Source organism: Pagrus pagrus, assembly GCF_965226575.1.
Source record: "Pagrus pagrus genome assembly, chromosome: 4".
In the NCBI taxonomy this organism is placed as follows: Eukaryota; Metazoa; Chordata; class Actinopteri; order Spariformes; family Sparidae; genus Pagrus; species Pagrus pagrus.
The window spans coordinates 5,832,569-5,857,712 of record NC_140188.1 but is presented as its reverse complement, the minus strand read 5'-3'; the positions used below and the strand labels follow the sequence as shown (position 1 = coordinate 5,857,712).

The 25,144-nt window shown below is 39.5% G+C and overlaps 1 protein-coding gene across 2 annotated transcripts in view; it reads right to left on the bottom strand.

Annotated features, from left to right (window-relative positions):
- Nucleotides 1-25,144, bottom strand: part of arhgap42b (Rho GTPase activating protein 42b) — a 69,460-nt gene that overhangs the window by 39,921 nt on the left and 4,395 nt on the right. For both annotated transcript variants that reach the window (XM_084350282.1, XM_084350283.1), the window contains exons 2-3: nt 10,558-10,653; nt 4,758-4,819 (exon numbers count right to left, since the gene is read on the bottom strand). In XM_084350282.1, the coding sequence (XP_084206408.1) occupies nt 4,758-4,819; nt 10,558-10,653 (158 nt within the window). The remainder of the gene's footprint in view (nt 1-4,757; nt 4,820-10,557; nt 10,654-25,144) is intronic.

Here is a 25,144-nt window from a genome sequence, read left to right as displayed (position 1 = left end):
TGGCCTAGACTACATTAAAAGAGCATTTTTAATTTTTCATGATGGAGATCAATTTATGCCAAGGTGGCAATGTTGTGAAAACTGTGAATGAGAACAGTCCTGGAAATTGAGACACAGAAATATGCTTGGTGTAAGTCAGGGACCTGGCAACCTGCCTAATAATCACAGAGCTTGGTACACACTTCCTGTTTCTCTAAATGAGCTTGAAATTGTGCACAGTAGCTACAGAGCTTATTAAGCAATGTCAATCACAGTTTTACACCCCCAAGTGAGGTGAGTCATTAGCAGTTTGCAATTCATTTATAGGAGCAGTGAATAAAAAAAAAAGGTTATTTCACTTCAAAATAAAAACACCACCCGCTATCGTTTTCATGGAAAACTACATCAAAAAGACATTTTTCATATCACAGGTATTTTAAAAATACTACATTTACATATGACATTAGGAACATCGCTGGCACTTGTATCCCAAGAGACTGTGCAAGTGGAGAATACGCTTTACTTCCTGCTTCACCAACGTTAAAATCAACCAGCAGTTCAAAGTGCAGGGATCAGAGGCATTTTATTCTCATATTCCTGTGATCTAATGAGACAGAAGAGCACTAGGTGAAGAGAAAGGAGATGATGCAAACACGGTGCATTTCAAGCAAGTATAGAGGGGTATAGTATGAGGGAGGGCGAGTGTGCTATGAATAGGTTTTTACTTATTAAATCTATCACAGCTGAATGAAGCACTGCATCCTATAGTGTCTGTGACCAGTCATTGCTGCTTTGATTTATTATTTATTTATTTCTACTACTCTGCAATAATGCACGCTGTTGTCTTACAGTTTTCGTCATACTAAGCTGTGCTACTATTTAATTTGTTATCACCTCAGTTGTGTCTGCTTGTCATCTTGATTTGTTTTTGTGTCTTTAAACCCTTTGAAATTAAACACTTTTATAAAAAAAAAACCTGCCAAAACCTGCATTAATATGTATTTGTCTTCTTTCCGTGTTTGTGCATACAAATGGCATAAACACATCGAGCTTCAAAGCAGCGTTCCTTCTTTATGCCATCGAGATTTCTGACCACAAAATATGCACTAAAAAACAAAAAGGCTGTTTTTTGGATGTAACTTGGTGTGCTCAAATCTGCTCTGATCATCCTCGACAGCCATCAAATGACCACCACTACACCAGAAAGACAAAGTCACAACCATATGCCAGAGCTAGTTTGAGGCACCAGGGACAGTGAGAGCCAACCAGCCCTGTGTCACACCGTGTTTAGTGGGGAGTGTGTCACATCCTGTTTCTGCATCCAGGACGAGCTGAGAAATGTGTTTAAATCTAAAAAAGTTGCCACAGAAATGTACGTTCCTTTGCTGTCTTTGTAAATCGGGTCAGTAACAGTGACAGCACTGCCTTGTGATTGAGATGAAATGGAAAAAGAACTGGATAAGCATTACCAGCACAACAGCTTGAGCACCACTCAAGAAAATGATGTGTCTCACAAACACATTTTCAAACAAATTGTTAGCAAATGGTTTGTTTGTTCAGACAGAGACCACAACTCACACCGACTGAGATTAACAGCAGTATAACAGCAACACATTCATATAATCCTTTCACGCTCTTCTCTGGCTCCATCATAGGCCAGGAGTCCCTAATGCTGCCCTGGTGACAAACTCATATATCATATAGACACAGATATTTTTTACCAAATACCAGAATATCAATATTGTGAGAATATTGTAGGGATGACTATTGGTACTTTCACAAAATAAGAACACAATGAGATTTTTGATAAAGAATTATCAGTAATGTACATATACATATAAAAGTATAAAACTGTCTGGTTAATTCAAAAGATGACTCACTTTACTGTAATGCAGCCTTTAAAACCAGGAACAGCACATGCACATTCTACACTGCGTTAATATTTTTGCATGTCTAGGTGTGTTGATCAGGGATCCCAAAAAAGGATGAAGTTTGCATAAAATGATGCACTGAATTAAAAGTAAATCTAATTTCCTTCCTGGAGAAAATATTCTCAAGCTCTGCATCATTGCTAAATTAACCAGACATTACTAGTTGAGACCGACACGGGTGTTACAGGCCATGCATCATCTACGGCAATTAAATCATTTACAAGGATCAGAGCTTTGGAAAAAAAAAAAAACATGCTTTAAAGGCGAAGTGAATTTATGAGCGGTGCCTTTATGCTTGTCAGATTGATTAGGATGACACAATATTCCATAAAGCTACATGGCCTGCACAGAGGTGACCCACAACTTTAAAGGGCAACTCTTTCCGTCATAAAATTTAGCTGCACTTTGAATGTCAAGAGGAGGGAATTGTTCACATTAAGTCACATAAATCTGAGCCATATATTAACATCTATAGGACAAGCCTGTGTTTTAGCAGCTACCACTGTAATACCTCTGTACAATGCAGAGTCAAGCAGAGGTACAGCATATCTGTGCTTTTGAACTTGTGTGTGTTTATCTCACCTGCGCTCGCCATTTAGAGAGTTATTTTTTTAAACTGAGAAAAGTGGCTGTAAGAAGTTTGTAGTCTGCTCCTTCATGGAGTCCTAATGAAAACGTCTCAGGTGGTTACAAAACCTATGACTGTAAACCTGCAGCTGCTCTCATTTCCATATCAGACTTGGTAAATCAGATGCACAGCTGAAGAATGTAGACTAAAGTAATTCCTGCCTTGAGGCACCTCTCGTGTACACTCGCTTCTATAAAATCCTGGCGAGACAACTGCAATTCCCTTCTAACCTGCCTCTGGATCGTCTACAAATGGTCCATAGCACTGCTGCATGACTATTGATCAGGTCCAGCAGGAGGACTCACGTCACACCCACTTCTTTGCTTTTTTTTTTCACATATAAGCCCTGAATGGTCAGGCACCTGCATGTTTACACCTCTGTCCGTCGGTCACTTCAGTCCTGTAACCGGAGCTTACCGGTTGTCCCTCGCACTTGACCGAAAGCAGAAGGTTACTGTGGCTCTGACACTGTGGGACACTCTTTCTGTAAGCTTGCATTCTGCAGTCTCTTTTCATGCCATTAAAGGGAAACTCCACCAATTGTACGTATTCAAGTCTGTTAAGTCTTGGGGAGTACTACTGCATAAGTGCCAGGTTTTGAAATCCAGTCCACTAGTCTAGTATTGCATTACCATAAAACTATTGGACTCAATGATCGGAACCGATACAGAAGAACTGGAGATATATCCTTCGTTATTCCACACATTCTTCTTCCTTTTCAACCTGGTGCCTACATCACCCACAATGCAAGTTAGCCACTGAGTGACTTCACCAGAGACAATCCATCAGATTGCATGAAGCTTCCTCTGGAGCCACAAAATGCTTTATACTACTTTTTCCACATATGAAGTAGTACTCCCCCAAGACCTGTAAACACACTTTAATGTCTAAAACTGTGGAGTTTTCCTTTAAGAAGCAGCTGAGACTCATTTATTCAAGCTGCCTTTTGTCTGCCTCATGCTGTCTAGCATTTGTGATTTTTTTCTGCTTATATTTTATTGTTGGTTTATTTTTACTGTTTTTATAGATTTTATGTCTGTGAAGAACTTCTACACTTGCTCTGCTCTGTGAAAGGTGCTATACTTAATAAACTTTACTCATATCCTTGAGTATTGAGAGCTTTAATTGAATACCTTTTTGTTAATGTTTTTTTGCTTTTTCTGATGATCTCCCTGAAGTTTGGGACGGACTGTGAACTATTGATTTATGAACTGGATCAAATATACAGTGTTTGGTAGAAATGGAGGCAGGCAGCTTTTGTTTTGTTTGGATTTGTGTGTAGTGCTTAGGGGGCTGTGTTGGTGTCCGTGTACATGAGCTGTTTTTTTGTTGTTGTTGTGGGATATCGCTTTATCTATCACTATTATCTGGGGGAGGTCGCACACTTGGATAATGTTATATTCATGTAAGGATGATGTTGATGTACTGTGCTGCTAGATGATAGTGGCCCAAATGTCTGGTTTGTTGTTAGTCACTGGGTCTGAATAATTCTTTGAGGGATGGGTGATGTCCAATCATTCATTCATTCCTTTATTCACTCATTAATACTTAATCTCAGTACCACCCTCTAACATGCCTGCTTTTACAAAACAAACCCTCAGTGCCAGACCAAGTTTGTTCTGCACAAACAGAGCCACACAGTGATTACTCTATAACGATGTGTAGTGAATCATCAAGATATCAAAAAGAAATGCAAATATATTTTTTTGAACTTTTCAGAACTGAAATAAGTGCACAAGAAAATAAATACAAACTGCACCAGAATCAAAACCGCATAAGGCAATCCTTGTTCTGTATGGTGTATATTCACAACCTGTTTCTCTCTTTCAGTTCCTACTACTGTGTCTTTGTTACACCATGAGGAGTGTTGGGGTATTTCCATCCTCACTGTGTTTCAACAGAGCACCAGTGTCTTTCCACAGCTGAACAAGACTGATTGGTGTACAAACAAAGTGTCACAATCCAGGGCCGCATATCGACAGCTCTGTTAGGTTTAGAGAGAAAATGGGAGGCTAGAAACCTGCAGATTAAATTCTTTTTACACAGAGTCTCTGCTCCATACTAGTCCAAATTAATACAAATACGCACAGCACAAACCAATTTCTGTCAAAGAGGTTATTCTTACAGGGTGTTAAATCTAGGCAGGTATGTGTTCTTTCTCTCTCTTTTGTTTTATACATTTACAAAATCATCTATAAAAAGAAAAATTGAAGCCTTACCAAGCGTCTCCTTTCTTCTTCAACAGTGTTCAACAGCTGGGAGAACTCTTTGAATGACTGGGCTGAAACACAAAGGAAATATCATTTAAGGATAAAATCAATCATCAAAATCAATTATACAGATGCCAGATCCACTTTTTTTTTTTTTTTCAGATTCTGATACCTGAATCTGTATATCTGCAGATACCAGTACAGATACCTGGGCTACTGTCTTGAATATTATGTTACTGTTGTCATTGTCGGTGTTATGTGTAAGGTTACATGAGGCTGTAGCAAACCGCACAGCTTTTATTAAAAAAAAAGAACAGATACAGAAATGCAGTACGTTTAAATGTATTCTAGAGCAATTTACTTGAACTGTAGGTTAAATAGGCTTGGCATACAAACAGGTTCAGGAGAGCAAATCTCTATGGCAACTATTTTAATGGTCTGAAAAAAAGTTGAACAAATCAAGTGCACAGCAATACATTATCCACTACTACAGGGTAGAACCTTGTGTAAAGTATAATTTAAACAAAAAACAAAGATCCCTTAGTGCTCAGTTACATTCAGGAACATCACCATTAACCGTAATGCTGCTCCAGGGGAGCTGTGTTGTGTGAGGTAGGTGAAACTGAGAATGAGGTTCATTTTTTGTTTTGCTGTTCAGTCTATGAGGACATATGAGAACATAAAGGATGTACTTTTTAGTAAAATGTCCTCATTTATGCTGATTTATTTTGGCTGGATAATTATAAAAAAACTCGAGTTGTGTTTCAGGAAGGGAACCTTTTTTGTAGCACATTTTGTTTCGCTTATCGCCTGTTGTACTGGAGATAGAGGAAATCATTTCCCTTTAGGAAGACACTGAACACTTAAACTCAGTTAAATTGTGTTGGATATGCATGGAAATTAAAAATATTAGGTCTGATAAGTTGGCTCAACACTTTTGTTAAGTGTTGCTCGACAGAATTTAACAGTAGCATGTTGTTTTCAATTAAGGCTTCGACGCAAGTTTTTTAACTTGTCTTAATGGTAACCACAGACCCCCTCTGTGTTTTATGTGTATTTCTGTTGACTTTTGTGTAGCGTAATCTGCACAGATGACTCTTTTAATCAAACGAATACCCTGCTGTATATATGTTTGTTTTGCTTGGAGGAGAAGGCAAAATATATAAGTCCTGTAATTGTGTAATTAATTGACCTCTGCAGCTGTACTTTTGCTGACTTCTAAACCCATGAGAGTTGGGCACTTTGTATGCATGACATGAATTTTAAAAATCTAATCAATTAAAAAACAAGGAAAGCTGAAAGTCGAGTTTATTAACGAGTGCAGTGGGAGATTAACAATCAATCAATCACACCATGCAGTCTAGATCAGTATGTGGTTTAGCGATGTCAGTCCAATAGGCGATAAGTGAATTCAGTCAGCATTGGCACCTATACTGATATTGGAATGGATCTTAAACTTGACTCTAGTGAAAAACTGTATGTTTGGTCAATAAATGCATCACCATGTATAATAATTCATACACAATATGTTCACCATCCAGCAAGTACACAGTGATCCACTGCGTAGTTATATTCACATGATAAAAAAGGATATTTTAACACAGTGGCTCCGTCGTTAAACATCAGATGTTCCTGGCACCCCACAAGCACTGTAGCACGGTGCTAAAATGTTTATCTGCGCTGCAGCATCAGAGCTTTCAGTGCAGCACATTTTAGAACCTAATAAAATCATGCAGCTGTCCAATTTAAAACCAAGAACAGCGGTAAAAAACAATACTTCACTGGAATGGAACCCACTGATTGCTTCCCTTTATTTTCTTTCCCTGCTAGGCTACACAATATACCGTCACAATGTAGGAGATGTGGTAGAGATACAGTATGTTCACGCCATCTGGGCTTTACTTCAGTGGCTTAGATTACATTCTGCAGGGCTAGATGAATTCAGCATACAATACATCGAATCTTATCTGCCGGAGAATTGTGCCTTGATAGCTTCACAGCTTCATTAAATGGCGGGCCAGATACAGTGTGGCCTCTGTTGGTCAGCCCCTGTGTCACCCCGTGTCCAGCCATTTAACAGCGGTCGAGCTGCTCTGCTTGCCAACACAGTAACATCATTATCAGCCGCGACAGCCTGGCATGGGGACCCATGCATCATCTTAGACACTTTGGTCCATTTACACACCAAAGCTTTTAAAGACCAGGGAGCAATGATTTTGTGCCAGTGATCCTGCAGGCAGGCTGGCCTCCTATTAACGCCACTAGCTCCTTTATCAACAGCACAAACCTCTCAGGGGGTAAAGGGCACAGCTGGAGCCGCTGATGGGACAAGATTAGACTCCAAAGAAAGGAAATGGGAGTCAAAGTGAGGTTACAGCTTGCATATCATTCACTGGTAAATGTAGGGAAGGTGATAGACCTAATAAATCACTTAATAGAATAAAATTTACTACCTCAATCATGGAGGATTAAGGAAGATGAGCTTATGTCTATGTACATTTTTCTTACATACAATAAGATGATTTCAATATTTCCGATCAATTTTATGGGTTTAAATGCTGCCCTTCTGTGTGGTATTTTAGACCTAGTTCTAGATCTCGTCTGACTTGTTCCACCCCAGAAGGCTCTGAGCAGCTCCTGGAGACTAAAGGATTGACCTTCTGAGAGAAGGGCATGTAACTTTTCTGAAAAATTTAAATTTCTATAGCCACATCAATCTTTTGGCCTCATTGATTCCAAGATAACTGGCGTGGAATGTGAATGTCACTGCAGGAAGTCATGAAGTAAAATCAATGAAAGGTCAGGTGAACCCTTCTGGCAGCACATACAGGATCATGATGTTATGAGGGAAAGTTGGGAGCATCAAAGTGAACTATACCAATACTGCATCAAGATTGTGGCTGGCATTCACGCAAGGGTCTAGCTATGTCAGTCAGAAAGCTCAGTTTCATTGATGACTAGATTGATTTAAACTGGCTGTTCCATTTTTTTCCTCAAACAGTAATCATGGCCTTTCTCTTCAAGATGGTGAGTTAACACAGTAGTACAGCTTCGAGTACGAGGAAACCATTTCTCTTTCAGAAGATATTGAACACTTAAACTCACAAACAAAATAGAACAATTATCCCAATTCAGGGGCGAGAAATTGTGTTCGGGATAAAAGGAATTTAAAATCTTGCAGAGAATTTACAGCTTTGATAAGTTTTGCTAGACAGAAAAATAAACGGTTGCCTTTCATTTTCAATGTATGCTTCCGCAAAACCCTTTTTAAGTCTTCTCCATGGCAGCCACAGACCCCCTGCATGATTTACACTCAATGGGCTCTATCTTACGCTCGAGTCATTGCTAGTTTCAGATTGACGCAGCTGTCATTTTTACACCCAGCGCCCACGTTGTGTAAGCAAATGTACGTGCGCCCATCTGTGTGCTCCTGGGCGTGTTGGTCTTAAAATGAGGTGTGGTCAGGCGCACTGATGGTGGATTGCTATCTTGAGGCAGCAGAAAGCAACAGCGTCATAGACCGACAAAAAACTGGTCTAAAGTCAAAAGCGCAGTCTGTTTCCTGCTATTTAAAGGGCGCATTAGAAGCGCCTACACAGACGGGTTCACACCGTTCATACACTCTGACTTTATGATTTGAGAGGCAGCTTTCAGTTATTTTAAACACTTTTACATGAATGCAGTCATGTAACTGTAACATTTACAGTGGTACATTTATACAGCAAAACTAAAAGCTGTAGTTATACACTCTCCAAAGGAAACGAGTCAGGACTTTTAAATAATCAATGAAGGTTATCAGCTGCGCAAATGTGCGTGTTAATGTAGAGATACACATATTGTTTCTGCTGCTGTAGGGTCCCTGCGGGTAATGTCATTAATAATTTCCTCATTAAGGACGTATTACTCCCCTCTCATCCCACCTGTTATTGATCAGGATGATACTTTTTATGACCCGCCACGCCTGATCCACGGACTGAGATGCGCGCGCACACAGAAGGACATGCAGCAGCACTCCTCCTCCTCCTCAGTTAAATATCAGTGTATTTTTTCATATGCAGTCAAACAGAGTTGTTGATGGGACAGATAATTGTGAAATGGCGGGTCAGAAGGTCCAGCAGCCGAGGATCATGTATGTGATGCCTCAGTGAAGATGAGTGCCACTGTGTAATATGTGCCAGGCTCTGGTGCATCTTGCTCTTAAAGGAAATGGGTGACGACACTCGGATTGGTTTGATTTATGTTCAGCCTAAAACACACCCATGACTAATTCAGAGTCTAAATAGCACCTCTTTGCGGCACACTTTGAGCCAGGATTATCTGCTGTTTAACTAGCAAAATGGACTACGACACGCCCGAAACGCATTAGCGTTTTAATGGGAAATAAAATCAATGAATCACTAAATTATATCACTGTTGATTTCCTCCAGTGGAGCTGACATGAAAAATATTTTGGTTCAGTAAATGTCTGTTGTCAGTCAGCGTGATGAAGGCAGTGTGGCCGGCCACTGTCCTCTCAGCCGGCTGTTCCTGTGGACAGAGATGATGAGTGCAGGTTGTAGTCGGTGTGGATTGAAATATACTTCCTCTATGGTGACGTTAGAAACACTACCCAATCACGGTGCATGACAAACTATGACGTGTTCGAGACATAATGAAACTCTCCAGGTGAGTGGCATGAAAGGAAAAGTGTCAAACGACTTTTTCAGTTTCAGTGTTATTTGTGCTGATGTTTCACTCACAGTGAACTTGATTAAAGGCCTCCAACATGAATTTACCTTTATTTGCTTTCACAATAAATTAAATTCTTCCAAACAGGTTCCTGTGGCTCTGTCAGCTGAGCTCGGCCAAACTGCTGGCTTATACTGTGCCAGTGATTTGCACTGTAAATACACAGCAGGTCCAGCTACATAACAGGTGGGCAGCTAAAATATCCATTGTTCAATCTGTGATCAACACCGCTTTCGATTGAAGGCCGGGAAAGTGTGCGGTGCCTCAAATTAAAGCGTGCTTGATTCTAATGAGGCTTGCATTTGGGTGTGGATTTTTCCAATAAGCATAATTGGTCTCCTGCACCCCTGCCCATCATACAGACGCTGCAGCTTTTGGAGAAAAAAGGGAAGAATGACTATTCATTACGCATTCAGATGAACATTACAGCCTCATGTAGAGGAGGTCGATATCCAGTCTAGCCCTCACAGATGGACAGTAATTCAGCAGTCTCCAGCTCCACGGAGCGGAGGACTCAAGCTGGGGATAATGAGCAGTGAAAAAAAAAGAAGAGGCCAGACTGGGAGTCCAGCCCATTAGAGCCAGTGAGGCCCACTGCACAGCTGCTTTCATATTCCTGTTGGAGGCTAGGAGGTTCGCACCTCCATTAATCTCTGACACTGATCACAATTAGTCTCTTTGATCTCTTATAGGCTTGAAAGGATACAGGGGAAGCATCATAAGCAAATCAATAGCATTAATTATACATGCATCGTAACTTTAAGATCTACACTCACAGCCAAATCCCATTCCAAGAATTTGCAGAGTATGCTTAATTCAGTCTGAAAACAGTTCCCAGTGACTCTGACAAAGCTTCTCCCTTTTCTTTTAACTTCTTTCACTGATGTAAAATTGCTGAAATACAATAAAGTCATAATTTGAGCACTTGGCTTACGGCATGTGTAAGTACTGCAGCTGATGAGTCTCCTGGGAGAACAGAAATGTCAGAAAAGGTGAGGTGAAAATCTGACCAACTGGGAAGAGCAGAGAAGAAAGAAGAGAGAGCGACGTGCCCTCCTGGGCCAGGCCAAACTGAACTTACCAATGTTCACCTCGTCATCTGTCTCTGCATCACCTATGCACTCAAACTGGAACTCCTGCAGGGACTGGGAGAACTTCTGGACAGCAGCAGAAAGATCTGCAAGATCAGAGGGTCTGAGCATCAGAACAAAACACTGCACAACTGAAACAGACATTGACAACACATGGACAAGATTCTACATGTGCACGCACAGTAGACAAAAAACTTACTAACAGCCATAAATGAACTACTTATCAAAATTGGCAGGGGGACTGATGTGTGGTTTATCTAATGCCTCAGAAGTTACATAGTTAAATCAGCAAGTCGACATCTCTTTGATTATTGACAAGTTGCAGCAGGAAAATTAGAAAGTAAAAAAATGCAGCTCAATATTACATCACAGGATTTGTGGATTTGGATAATTCTTCCTTATGTAGACAATATGGCCCATTCAGCATACGACTCGAACCCTCCCTTATGTAGCCGCTAAAGAAAAAACTCTCTAGAGCCAGTGTTTGGTTTGTCCATTCTGGGCTTCAGTAGAAACATGGCAGTGCATCATGGCAGACTCTGTGGAAGAGGACCTGCTCCCTGTGTAGGTATCAACAGTTTATTCAAAGCTCACAAAAACAAAAAAAAAATCTTAGTTTCAGGTGATTAAACACTAATGAATACATAACTATAAATATCATATTCCATTTTGGCCCCTTAATCGTACACACTGGACCTTTATATTTGCTATTTACCATTGTCACAATTATATAACCTATATACTGTATACCGTACATACAGTATGTTTATACTGGCTCTTAAGAGGGCTATTGTTTGACAACTCCTGGGAGCAGAAGAGTAGAATAATGCACTTTTATCATCTGCTGACGGTCCACTTCCATGCCCACTGACATTCATGCAATAGCAATTTTCTGAGTGGCTGCAGTATCTGTTTTATTTACTCTCCCACTTGTCCATTGATCATAATACCAACATCTGTCCAGAAAAAAAATAGGCCCCGCTGAGCTGCCTAACCTTTGTGTCAAAAATGATAGAGCACAAATAAAGTTAAAATTCCACCGTTGGATACTCTCACACAGCTGGATATAAATGTATGATATTTATTGCATTCCAGGAGTTTAGTTGTGATAAAAAGCTGTCCTCATTTTCTCAGAGTGACACGTGAAAACCTCCAGAAAACAGGCCTGAGCTTTTTGTATTCCAGCTTTCCAGCAGAGAGAAAGCATGCCCTGCTTTTTATTCAAACATTCACTGGGGATGTCAGTGGAAAAAATTATACCTCCAAAGTCCCAGAAGTATTTTTCCGATTGTAAATTTCGATTAGAGCCTGACTGATACTTGATTGTTGGGGCCAATGCCAATAGCGGTATTAGTGAATAAAAAAAATTAAAAAAAGAATATCGATAAACTGGCCGATATTCACACATTTCTTTACAATGATCCCTCAAATGCTGATAATATCAACAAGACGATATATCGGTCAAGCTCTACAGTATATTTGTCAATTAACTTCTGATGACTTTTAATAACACAAGATAACTTAACAATACTACAGGACTACTGTATGTGTTACTTATTTTCTACTTTGTTCAGGAGAACTTGTTTGTTTTTTGCTCATCAAGTTGGTATGTTGAATGGCTCTTAATACTATAGTACCCATGAGCCTTAGCAATCATGGCTGTGGAGAAGAGGCCAGCTGGTTGAAATCAGTCCAGGCAAATTCACAAAGCTTTAATGCGGCAATCAGGAACAAATCGCTGCACCGTAGCTGCTTAATTGATCCAAATATTAACCAAAATCAGAACTAATTCTAGCTGTTGAATAATTTTGACAAGTTCTACAAAGCTCAGCCTCTGCTGCCATCCTGCTGCTAGATCCCTGGGAGAGTTCTCATCGAGTTCTCCAGCAAGATCTTCATTTGTACAGTCTTGTTCCTTTGATTTATCAGCATTGAGCCACAATTGGCAAAGTGCAATTGCTCATTGTTTGTAGTGATGAGTCAACCAGAGTCTTACATGTTCTTTCAGGAATTGAAAGGCTCTCACCTAATATGGGGAAAAAAAGCTTGCGTTTTCATTTCCTGAACCCCGCCCACCCAACATAAACCATCCCACCTCACCTCTCTATTATCCACAGAATAAGGAAAGCAACAGGCAACATAATAGGCCCATCAACACCAGGATCCTCTGCTCACCAAAACCTGCACCTACAGTTTTTATATATTTTCTCTCGTCTCTCATTTCTTAGTTATTAATGTGCTTTTAGTTGATTGGCAACGTTAACCGTGTCAGTGTGAACATCTTTCAACAGTATCGAAGGCTTAAACTCCCCAATTAGGCAACATCAAGACAGCTGCTGAACAACTGACTTTTAGGGGATTTTTTCTGCTGTGAATAACAGCATGAATGAGCGTCTCTTTGAATCTGAGTCACTTTTAATCATTGAACACATTTGTATGATGGCATGGATTTTGTGTTCTGATGGTGGTACGCTCAAGCAACTTTAAAACAGGACAAAAATAAACTCAGTTGGAGAGTAAAATCGTATCTTTAATATGACTCATACATGCCTGAAAATGTAGACCGATGAAAGATTCAGTATCCAATGATCTGCAGAAACATACTGTAAGTGGTGAGAGGATCTTATTTCAGTCACACGAGTGTGAATGCAGTGCGAACATGTTGGGAGGAAAAAAGCAATTAAGGTGCTTTTTAATGCGAGGGGACCTGTGAATAGCTACTGACCCGGTCCATGAATCAATTGTAATTTTATTTTATTTTTTATTATGTAACCGATTTCAATTTGTTTCCTACCTCAGTTACATAAAGGTTAGCTGTGGGTCTGCTGTGTTAGCACTGTGAATATATTCTTGCTGCAGTGAAGGTAACCTATGTTTACAAGTACTTTAAAGAGTGGGATGAGGCTCCAGCACGTAATGGAGGCTTTTAACATCCCATAATTTAGCTGAATTTATAATTAAAAGCAAAACAAGATGGAATTTTATAAAATCCTCTGACAATTTAGCTGTCAGCCCACACAGTTTGAAACATACATTTTTCTCATATCCTTTGCTGACGGTGACTCACTAGCTGTTTCTCTCACTCTTTCTTCTCTCACCAACAGTCAAGTCTTTACTTCAAACAACTGTGAACTTTGCCTGGAAGTAAGAAAAAGCATATACTAATATAGAGTATATACATACTGTGTACTCCCAAGGGTAAGCTAATGGGTAGCTGAAGTTCCATCTCTTTTGCTCTCCACACAACCTACATGCAACCACAGCCAGCTCAAATGTGAATGGACAATACTATTCAGACTACTAATGGAAACCAGAACATTTCTGATACCAAAATCTTGTTCCTTGCCAACAGATTTTGCATTCGTATGCAGATATTTGTTTATAAAGATTGTCATGTTACTGAACGTTGAAAGTTAAAAGTTATAAGATTTAAATTTCCATTCTTTCCAGTTTTAAGTTATGTCGAACTTGTCTGTCTGATGTGATGTTTGACAGTTCATCACAGATACTGTGTTGAAAGCTATACAGCTCCTACTGTGACAACAATAGTTTATCTACCATCCCAAAGTACAAACCAGCCTCAAAAGCCCACAAAAATCAATGCTCTCATCTCCACAGGAACATAAATTGCTTGGAAAGACGAAGAGTGATATTTGTCAATGAATGCCTTTTTCTAACAGCACGTATTGTTATTTTGTATTTCGCTGTATTTTAGTCATCTGAAGGGACAAAACAACAGCACTTTTACTCAATGCGACCACAGACTGAAAGGCTCTTAAAGACATCTACACTATATTAAATGAGTATGTCTGACCACTTGTGAATGCTGGTCTGAGTGCCACAGAGTGAGACTTTCTACATGCACTGTGCCAGTGAAGTCGTCCTATCATTCCAGTTTTGACTCTAAAGCTGTTTATTTGGGATCAATACCTGGCTGCAGTTGTCTGGATGTGCTCGCAGGACCATCAATAACACCTGCTCTTTTAGCTCTGACATTCAGACAAGCTCAGACCTCTAAAAACAAACCTATGTTGCCATCAACTGAAGTGCTTTCTTATACACGGCCAGACCAAGGAAATGAGGACACATATAAAACCAAGAACAAAATCAGCAAGACAGTACAGGCAGGAAGGTAAAAGACCAAGAAGTGAGCTTTAAAATTCAGAATCTGTAATACAAGCAACAAAAGACAGGCAAACAAAAGCTGGCAATAAAGAGGCACCTAGGAGAATCCAAGAAAAGAGTAATACAAAAACAAAGCATAAAGCCATTGGGAACAAATCAGGAATAAGGGGAACACATGAGGACCGGGGAACAGACACAGGAACAATGAACAAATGAAACAGGTGTACAAAGAAAAAGGGTGTGAAAAAGATAAATGCAGGAAGGAAGAGCCATGACAGTCTTACTGGGCAGTATCACCTGAAACATAACTGCTGATTACCAAAAGTTCATCCGGTAAGTCTTGTTTATTTGTGCTTTTTAATCAGAAAGTTCCTGATTGAAATGCATTTTTCTTTTTTGCAAATTTTACACTATTTATGGTAATTTAGGCAAAGTTCTTGCTGCTTGTGTTAAAAAACATTTAACATTTCAGGTTAAATCCCATCTGACACTACACTTGGTGTTTCATTCATGTGTCATTCTGAGCACCTTATAATTTTAATGAAGGAAAAATAATGATCATTTTAGCATGTATCATTGGCGTTTTACAGCTCTAGCTCTCATTAAGCTCTCATTAAGCTATGACAGCACTTCTGCGACAAGGGCTCATGGGAGATGTGGCCCAGACAGAAGCAAGTTTAACAGTACTAAGCAACAAAATCGCCCACAAGCTTTAGTTACTTACTCACTTAGATAACCTTGAGCTGCAAGGGAACTGATGACGAGCAGTTAACGCCCTCTGAAATAATCTGTATTATCATCAATAACACAGTGGTCAAGCTCACTGTTCATTCTCTGCAGCTTCATCCCGTGCATACAGCTACTGTATGTATGTGAGCTGTTTGCTTTTCCAGGCTTTAAATCTGACTGATCATATTCAAAAGATGAATTCATTGACAACTGATTTTTAATATTTATTTTTTAATTGAACTGTACATTTTGATAGTAATATATGTCCTGTGCCTCTTGACTATATACAGTAATAAGCTATAATAGGACTAAGCGATATGGCCTTAAAATAACATTGCAGTATTTCTAGGTTATATTGTGATACATGATATAGATCTCAATATTTAGAAATCTCCTTATAAGCACTTCATAAATGCTAGCACTTGGCGATAAAATCAAATATCACAATATTTCTGACCAAATACCTTAATGTCGATATTGCCACAATAAAGGGATGACTATATTATTATTGTTATTGGTACTTTAACAAAATAATAACACAAAGATTTTTGATAAATAATCATCAGTTATGTTGATATAATGACAAAGTGGGTAAAGGCAAATGTTAGAATAGTCATGATATATAGATATTCAAAATCTGAGACGATATATAGTCTCATACCAAGATAACAATATAATACTGATATATAGCCTAGCCCTATGCTTACCCTCAGCAGAAAAGATTAGACAGCTAATTACTTACTATTACTTATAGACGCTCTAGTAACACAATGTTGCTGCTACATGTCAATGTAAGCATATACAATCATAGATATGTACCATATTTTATTTGGGAAATGCTCGTGGGAGACCTACCACAACAATTTTGTGTTCATTTTCTATTCATATGCATTATTTATGCAGTTTGGGAAACATCACCAATGATTTTGGACCTCTGCTCATTAGTGGGCACTGCAGGAAATACTTCTCAAGCACTTACAAAAGAAACTCACTTAAAGTGATCACAAGACCGACCCGCAAAGATAAATGGAAACAGAATCAGGGTAAAGGAAGATAAATGAACAGCTTACATTTTTTTAACTTAGCTAAGCAGTAAAGCAATAGTCAGTGTAACACATTCAGGTTGAACATTTAAAAGTTTTGTGGAAACAATACAGACAAAGACTCTTGGCTTTCAGGGATTTTTAACAGTTTAAATGTCAACGCTTGCTGTTGGCTCTCGCATCCAAATATTTAAGCCTGCTGATGAATTAAATTTTTGTTGATCACTTTTTAATTGAGCGATGTGTTGTGTAGCTGCCAAGGCTAAACTTCACTTTTTAGAAAGCGAGTTGTTTTGGCAATAACACAGTGGAGATTAATCATGCTGTAACCAAACCAAATTATAAAGTTAATGACAGAACTACAAATCAAGTCTACAAATGCATTAAAACTCCATTTAGTACTCCAGTTTTTATGCTTATTGTGCTCTGTGACGGCTTGTCATGTTATCACCAGTCATACTGGAGTAAATAACACCCCACAGGTAATATCAGTGCTATACAGAGACATAAAGCAGCAGGCCAGATTAGCTTCCACTTGAGAAGAAAGGGAGAAAACGAGGTATAAAAGACAGAAAGGAAGAGGCACCTTTGTCTGCTGTATAGGAAGAAGAGACTTCATGGTTCCCCAGATATTTCATCTTACTCTTACTCCTCTGCATCTCCTCTGACAGAAGCAGGAATTTGCTCCATATCAATTTGAAGGTGTGTGCGTGGTGACTAAGAGCTGTGCTGTTCAGGGGAGTAATAAAAGGAAAGAAGCGTAACTTTGATAAGGTCTGAGTCTGAAGATGTTATTTACCACATGAAGTGTAGCACTGAAATAAGGAGGAGCTATTGCAGCACAAGTAACAGAAGTATAAAAGAAAAGACAACCTATTTTTGAAATTTGGACTCATTAATACACAATAGACAAAACACTATTTATACCAGCACCTTAAAATAGTGCCATCTAATTTTATTGCACACAGAAAATATTTAGTTTTACCCTGCAAGCAAACATAATATTGACCTAATGATTCTTCACACAGCATGCATGTGCTAACAGACAGAACCATATGGTGTCCTGTCCTGTGCAGGATTGAAATCAAAGAGTAGAGCTCTGACCACCCAGCCAAGACAAGACTGGATGGAGCAGCTATCCCAGTTAGTGCCCAGTGTGTGAGATGTGTGAGAGGACTATGGCTGTCAGTCAGCACACAGCAGAGCCCCCTGGGTACGCCCTTTATCTCGTCTCCAGGGCAACCACATAGCACCGAATTTCATCTGCTGACAACTCCTGGACAAAACACAGACAACACTGAAATTTTCTTGCAAACAGGAGTGCATGCTTACTTTAGTAGCCATTAGGCATATATATTAGCCATATATATATATATATATATATATATAAATAAGAATATGCATACATTCTGTGACAGCAATTTAGATTTTCACAGTTTTGGGACAAACCATGTACTTCAAAGGAACATACAGTAAGAATACGATTTTTCTTTCATTACCCAGGTACATGGTATCTAGGAATGGAACTAACAACTGTTTTCATTATCCATTAATCTGCTGAATATTTCCATGATGGATGGAATGGATTAATAGTTTAGTCTGCAAAGTGCTCATCAGTTTCCCAGAGCCCAAAGTCTTCAGATTGCTTCTTTTGTCTAACCAACAGTCGAAAATCTAAAGTCTCTTCATTTACTGTCATAAGTGACAAAGATAAGCAGCAAATCCTTACATTTAAGAAGCTGGAACCAGCAAAACAGTTGGTGATTTGTTTCTCTTCTTTTGTTTTTGTAATGACTTTTGAGGGCTTTTTATGCCATTATTAGACAAGACAGCTCGTGACTGTGACAGGAAAGGTGGGAGAGAGAGAGGGGGATGACATGCAGCTGTAATTGAACCTTGGGTGCTGGTAAGGACTCAGCCTTTTTGTACATGGGGCACCTCTTCTACCTAGTAATCTACGTAGGAAGGGCATGTCTTTGTGGTTTAATTTATTTCAATCGGCTAATCTATTATCTATTATTGCAGCATTGCAGGACAAACTGTATCGAACCATTTGATGTTTTTTTTCCTGTTGTTTTTTTTTTACATTTTAAAACGATTCCCCATCTACTTCAGTTGCTTGGGAGAATGCTTAAACACTGTTTTTCTGTGAATTTAAATTTTTAGGAGAATCATTTAAATAACTCAGCTACAGGATCATAATGCAATGAGATGCTTGTTTAGTATTAGTCATTACGTAAAAATATTACCTTGTATTTTAAAAAAAAATATTTTTCTTGTTTTTGCCCAGAAGGACATCAAATATTAAAACTTCTGTGTCTCAGAAATACACTCCAAACACAAAGGTGGCTTACATTCAGTTGGCTTCTATTCAACCGCATTTGACTTTTAATTGCTTCATGGTTCAATGCAATTTGAGAAAACCCCTCCAAGGATATAAAGGCATTTGGACCTAAATTGCAAGGGCATTGGCCATAAAACCTATTTAACTGCTACATAAATAATATAAATACTCCCCAAACTCACACCACCCAAGAGAGACAAACTGCTTTAACAAAGAGCAGGCAGAAAGCTTGGAAGAAAATGACAAACATACTCGATTGCAGCACACCTCCAAAGTCCTCTTGTCACTAGGTTTGTCTATCCCCTACAGACACTTATAGCTGCAAGCTAATAAAATATAGAAAGAAAGTATTTTAAAAATGTCCTGCTGACAAGCACATGTTTAGGCATGTATGAACATCAGTGTACTGCACTCCCAGCACTCCCTGTTATGTGACTGACATACTCATCACAACGCTAATTACTAAGCAGCATCCTTGTTGTGCTTTCACTCCTCTGAATATTCTTATGGGTTTGTGCTAATTAAGTACTTTAACATAAATTAGCACAGAAAAGCTTTTAAAACCTCAAGTCATGAGCATAGATGTGTTCCATTAAAAAGCAACAATCTGCACTATAAAGGATTCATCTTCAGCTTTTGCTAAATAGCTGCATATTTACACTTCCCTCTCAACTGACTGTGAATACAATCAAGGTATTTTCTGTTTAATATTTACAAGGCACGTTCCCAGTTTTCACAATACGCGTTTGTCTTTTATTGAGGCAAACAAACAAAAACAGAAGCATACTGCTACAACTTTGGTAGAGACAGAGCACCGCCTGCCTGTACATCAAAATCATAGAGAGAAACAGCATAGCCACTTTATCTTGTCAGTGAGACGCAGCTGATTTCAGATGAGAAGGTCTTCAAAGGCGAACGCCTCTATGCACCCAGCTTAACGAGAAGCGGGGAGATCTCTTTGATGCAACAGTAGGGTGCATTGTGCCACTTTGATTCCATTTGGAGGGATTGTAACAGGGGAGTGGCCCTTCAGGTAAGGCCTCTTCCACTCGCTTACTACTATGTTCGTCTGTCAGTTGCCCAGCAGGGGAGAGAGAATAGCTTTGTGGAGAGAGCCAACCAGACAGGCGCCCGCACTCCCAGAGAATACCGAACATTTCCCACCGCCAACTATTGCCTGAAACAAAGCCTTATCTAATAACTCCATGCTCAATACTATAGGAGCAGGCAGTAACTTTAAGTGGCAGTTGGTCAACCTGTGAACTAATTCTTCAGCGAGAGAGAGGTCTTAAAACAGCTGAATAAAACATGGAAGGAGGAGAATTCAGAACATGGTCTCTGGGGAGCAGTGATACAGCATATATATAGTACTTTAGCATTAAAATACCTCTTAGTGATGGCTTGTGATGCTATTTAACAGTTTTCACAGCACAGTTTCACACTGAGCTCCTACATTATTGTCGCAATGAATACACTTCTTCACATCAGCTTAGCTTTTTTACAGTGAACCGAGTGACGGTGGGATGATTGCAGATGCATGCATCAGCCGCTAGTGTGACATCTAACACACACTGGGCAGTACTGTCTAATCAATAACGATGCCAGAACATCGCGTCTACGTCCCTTTTGTATGGCAGTTGCTGCCTGTTAAATCCCCATTTTTGGTTGCTGTTATTCTTCTGTGAGTTAGATGCTAACTGCTCCTGGCAGCTTTTTAAATCCCCTGGTTGTAGGTGGCACACACAACATGTCATTAAAAGTCACAACCCTGTCCCAGCATTATTCGTTTATTCGTCATTATCTGTCTACATTACGGCTGCCTCCGCTGCCAGCTTAAAGGAGGAGCAACAATGACCCAACCATTATGTGTTCATACATTTTAGACAGAACAGCGAGGTGGAATAATGGTGCAGAATTCCTGCCTTGAACAGGCTGTGAAAAAGATGCTTAAGTATTCTGACAGAATAAACATAACCAGTAATATATGATGACTTTTTTTTATAGCAATCTGCTGTATGTGTGCTGACCATTGGCTACTTAGTTAAATCAACTAATCTAAGTGTGTTGTAACAATGCACTGGTCACTAATGATCAGGGATGACAGGGAGAAATATACCTTTTAAACGCACCTATCCCTGCAGAATACACTGATCAGATTAAATCTGCATTGTTTTCATCTTTCTCAAGTGTTACAAACAATTGAAGAGATGAAAGAAACCGACCTTGGTTCTTTGATATGAGGCTGATGCAATGCTACAGCCTCTTAAGCTCAAAAGAAAAAGATCAGAGTTATTAGCCCTGCAACTCTGCTGGAATGAAAAAAGCCAGCCAAGCCAGCCTCTTCCATTTATCACCAAGAATACAGCCTTTAGACTGAGTTGAGAGATTTTCTTTCAGAAGACAGTCTGACACAACTTCTGACAAAGATGAACTCGCCTCTGAAAGAAAAAGCACTCTAAAAAAATAAGAAGAATTTCACATTTGCAGCAAACGCTGGCATTCACAATAAGATTTGACACAACATCGACTTTGTGAGAATCCTTCTTGCTCTTATCAAGGCGAGTACAATTAGCTAAGAAAAGGCTTCCAAGTAAGACAATAAAAAAAATTAAAAAAAGAGGTGTGCAAAACTAATTTAAACTCATTGTCAAAACACCTTCTGATAAAACTTGGCAACAAATGGGGCCAGGCGCTGGAGACTTTCTTATGTGCCATCCAAAGTCTGAGATTAGCATCTGCGTAGGCTAAAGTGCAATTCCACCTTCTTTCACCACACAGACTTTGGATTCATCTCAAGAATGTATAGCACACTCATAAATCATGTTTGCCAGCCAAGTCTGGATGAGTGGTTTTGAACAGGTAACTCACACAAATCCTGTGTCTCGTTTCATCCAAAAAAACACTGCATTTTGGGATAAACCTGCAACAATTAGACTATTAGTGGATTAGTTGAAAATATATTGTCAACTAATTTTGATAATGGATTAATCGTCCAACATCCTGTGGTTCCAGCGACTTAAATCAGCCCCTCCAGGAAGTTGCAATCTGTGGTTTCCTGCGAGTTTCACCAGTCGTGGCAGCCATACATATATGTCATCACTTCTAACTTCCTTGTGTGTGGTTGTGAAGAAACAGACATTCTTCTGCAGAGATCTTGTGTGTTATTCTTCCCTTCCTGCTTTTCTTCCTCTGCCATTTTCTTTCCCGGTGCCACGTACAGGTTGATTTCCACCTGTGCATTCTGCCCTTTGGTTCCCCCAGATTGGGGCTGGCCAATCCACATTTGGGGGATTCATTTTAAAACGAACCCGCCTTATGAGTTCACCCTCGTTCTTCCCTGTTCTTTGCCTGTCTGAGCTGCATTGTACTGTTTGGGGAAACTTGTCAGGAATGCCAAAAAAAGGTATGTGATGGGAGGTTTAGGACTACAGGTAAGTTGGAGTACTCTCTTTCACACATAGTTGTATCACAATATCTTCAAGAAAAGCAGCCATGAAATAAGGCACTTCAGGCTGCAACAATCCCAAAAAAGCCTGCAAAATCCTGGCTGGACTGTTTAATGTAATTATTTGCTGCTTTTCTTGCAAAAGAAGCAATTTAAAGACGTTACTTTTGGCTCTAGGAAATTCTGATGAGCATTTTTCAAAATGTTTTGACACTTTACGGACAAATTCATATGTTGATTAATCATGAAAATAATGGATAATGCAAATAAGAGCAAGCTGTAGCCCTGTTTGAGGCGTACTCAACTTTACTGAAGTGAAAGCACCACTTCTTGATAGTCTTTGCTTTTATCAACCCTAATAACATTGATCTATTTGGTGACTTTCAATAGCCTAGAAAACACAGCATTTCATCTTCATTAAGAAAAAGACAAAAACTCACATATAGTATATAATGCAGCAATAACCACGTCCAGTTGAAGAGAATGAGTGAATTATTAATGTGGTGGAGGAGAAACACATACGCACCACCTTATCCTTTTCAGTCTGAAGATGCAACAAAAGCACCGGCGCGTGATGCCGGGCGTCTGTAAGCATGAGAACGGTGTGCTTGGTGTGACAATCACTTTGACTGGCAGAATAACAACAGAGCACTTCAAAACAGACCTCAATCTGGAGTCTAACACATTTCCCTGCGCAGTCTGAGGGGAAACAGCTTTTAGGAATACAACGTCTAATCCTTTTATCAAAATTTGTCCACAAAAACACCCGAGTCTCTTGCAGTGCTGCATGGGCCGTGCTTACTGCTCTGCTCAGCTTTATTGCTAAACAAGTCACATAATGTTCTCCTGTATTTCATTTCCATTACATGAGTTCAAATCCATCAAAGTAGTCAAAGCAGCAGCAATACATTACAAATGGTATAATCCTGCAACACACTGCACGTTTTACAGTCACAGTCCAACAGCCAGCCAAACACACAGAAAATACACAAACACACACACACACACACACACACACACACACACACACACACACACACACAGTGAAGCAGAATGATGTCCGGCCAAATGCTATCTGAGGGAGGATGGGGGATGGTTATACAAGCATGTTTACAGGACATTTCCTGTGGCTGAGCCTTGGGAGCATCATCTGTCCTCAGACAAACAAACACTAAGAGTTCCCAAAGCTGAAAGCTTTTGTGACATCACTTTTAACGAAAACAGCCTTCATGCCATGTCTTCATTAAACAAAATGACAGTCCCTATTTATAGCTATATTAACTTGCATAAATACCTCAAAATTATGCGGGCACAGTTGGAACATGTGAAGACGCTGTTTACATACTTGTAAAATACTGTAATCTTTTATAATAACAGCCATGCCTGCCAGCCATTAATTACTGTATGTATCCCAGAGAGGACGCATCACTCTAGCTGGTGAATAGGCGTGGGCATGGATAGTGGCAGAGACAGACAGCTAGCATAATAATAGGCTGTCTTCTAGTTTAGACTGAGTTAATCTGACTGCATTAATAGAAGTTTATGAAAATTAAATGTTTACTCCTATTCACACACCCTAAAAAACAACATTCCAATGTAACCAAATGTAGTGGAAGGCATCCACAATCTACTTTTCAGGCAAATCATAGACTACTCTTTTTCAAAACTTCACATAACCTCATTGTCTAGCAGATCTATGCTATGTGAACAAACAAACAGAGTGATGTAGCTAACTAAATGGCTATGCTGTTTGGACCAGTTACTTCACATGGCTCTTCCACTGCTTAAGTCTTGTAAAGAATGCAGCGCGAGTTTTAGCGAGCAGCACGGTGGAGGAGGAGCTTGTGCCAAAAAAGAGGCCAAATCCCCCAGCCATGAAACAACCTTTAAATGCACCTTAAATTTGAGTTATGCAGAAGGTCCAGGGCTAAACAGCAGATATCTGGTGGCAGTGTTGCACAAATTCCTCAAGTGCGTACATGCTTAAACTAGCAGTTGGCCTGTTGTTTAACAGATTTGCAAAATTTATGACTTGAGGACACAATCCATAGCCCAAAGGCTACCAGAGTATGAGAGGATTCCCTCACAGCACTGGGACCTGTTAAGAGCCTTAGTCAACAGTATTTGATTATATTTTTCAGACACATTTCTCAATGTTATATTATGATTAATGTTTTACAGCAGGTCTGCCCCAAAGCGGAGGGAAAGTTGGCCCGCCACGAGGTTCAATTAATTTTAAAAATATGATAAAAATCACTGTTTAAGTCATGAATATAAAGGATCCCTGGTTATTCTTTTCCATAGCAAGCAGTTTGTTTCTGGTCTGTGGTCCAACACTAAGTTACATTTTTTGCCATACCACATAATTTGTGGCTCGGGATGCTATTTGGAATAGCTTTTAACAATACTTGATTTTTCGCTTGCAACTCAGTGTAAACCCATAGAAAATATGGATGGAGCCTGACGAGATAATGTTGTAAAGCTTATCCTCTGAACCGGATGACCCGCTATATCGCAACACTTTCAGGACACAAGCTCATACAAAAGCCAACTCTATGCTCCAGGTTCAGTGTGACAAAAGTCGAGTAAACAAGCAGTTGTTGAAAAATGTCCACATCTAGTGAATAAAGCAGTCTTATATTATTCTTGGGAGCTGGCCAGTCAATCCACCATTAAAAGGACTTACAGTATATGACAGGTGGTGAGAAAGAAGACGGCAAATGGGAATATAGCAAATGCAAATATGAAGCCACAACCAGCAGCTTGTCAGCTTCGCTTAGCATATATTGCAACCGAGTAAAGCCTACCAGAACATCTGAAGCTCCCAAATTAACATGTTTTCTCTAGTTTATTTAATCCAGACAAAAACCAAAGTGTAAAAACCACAAGTC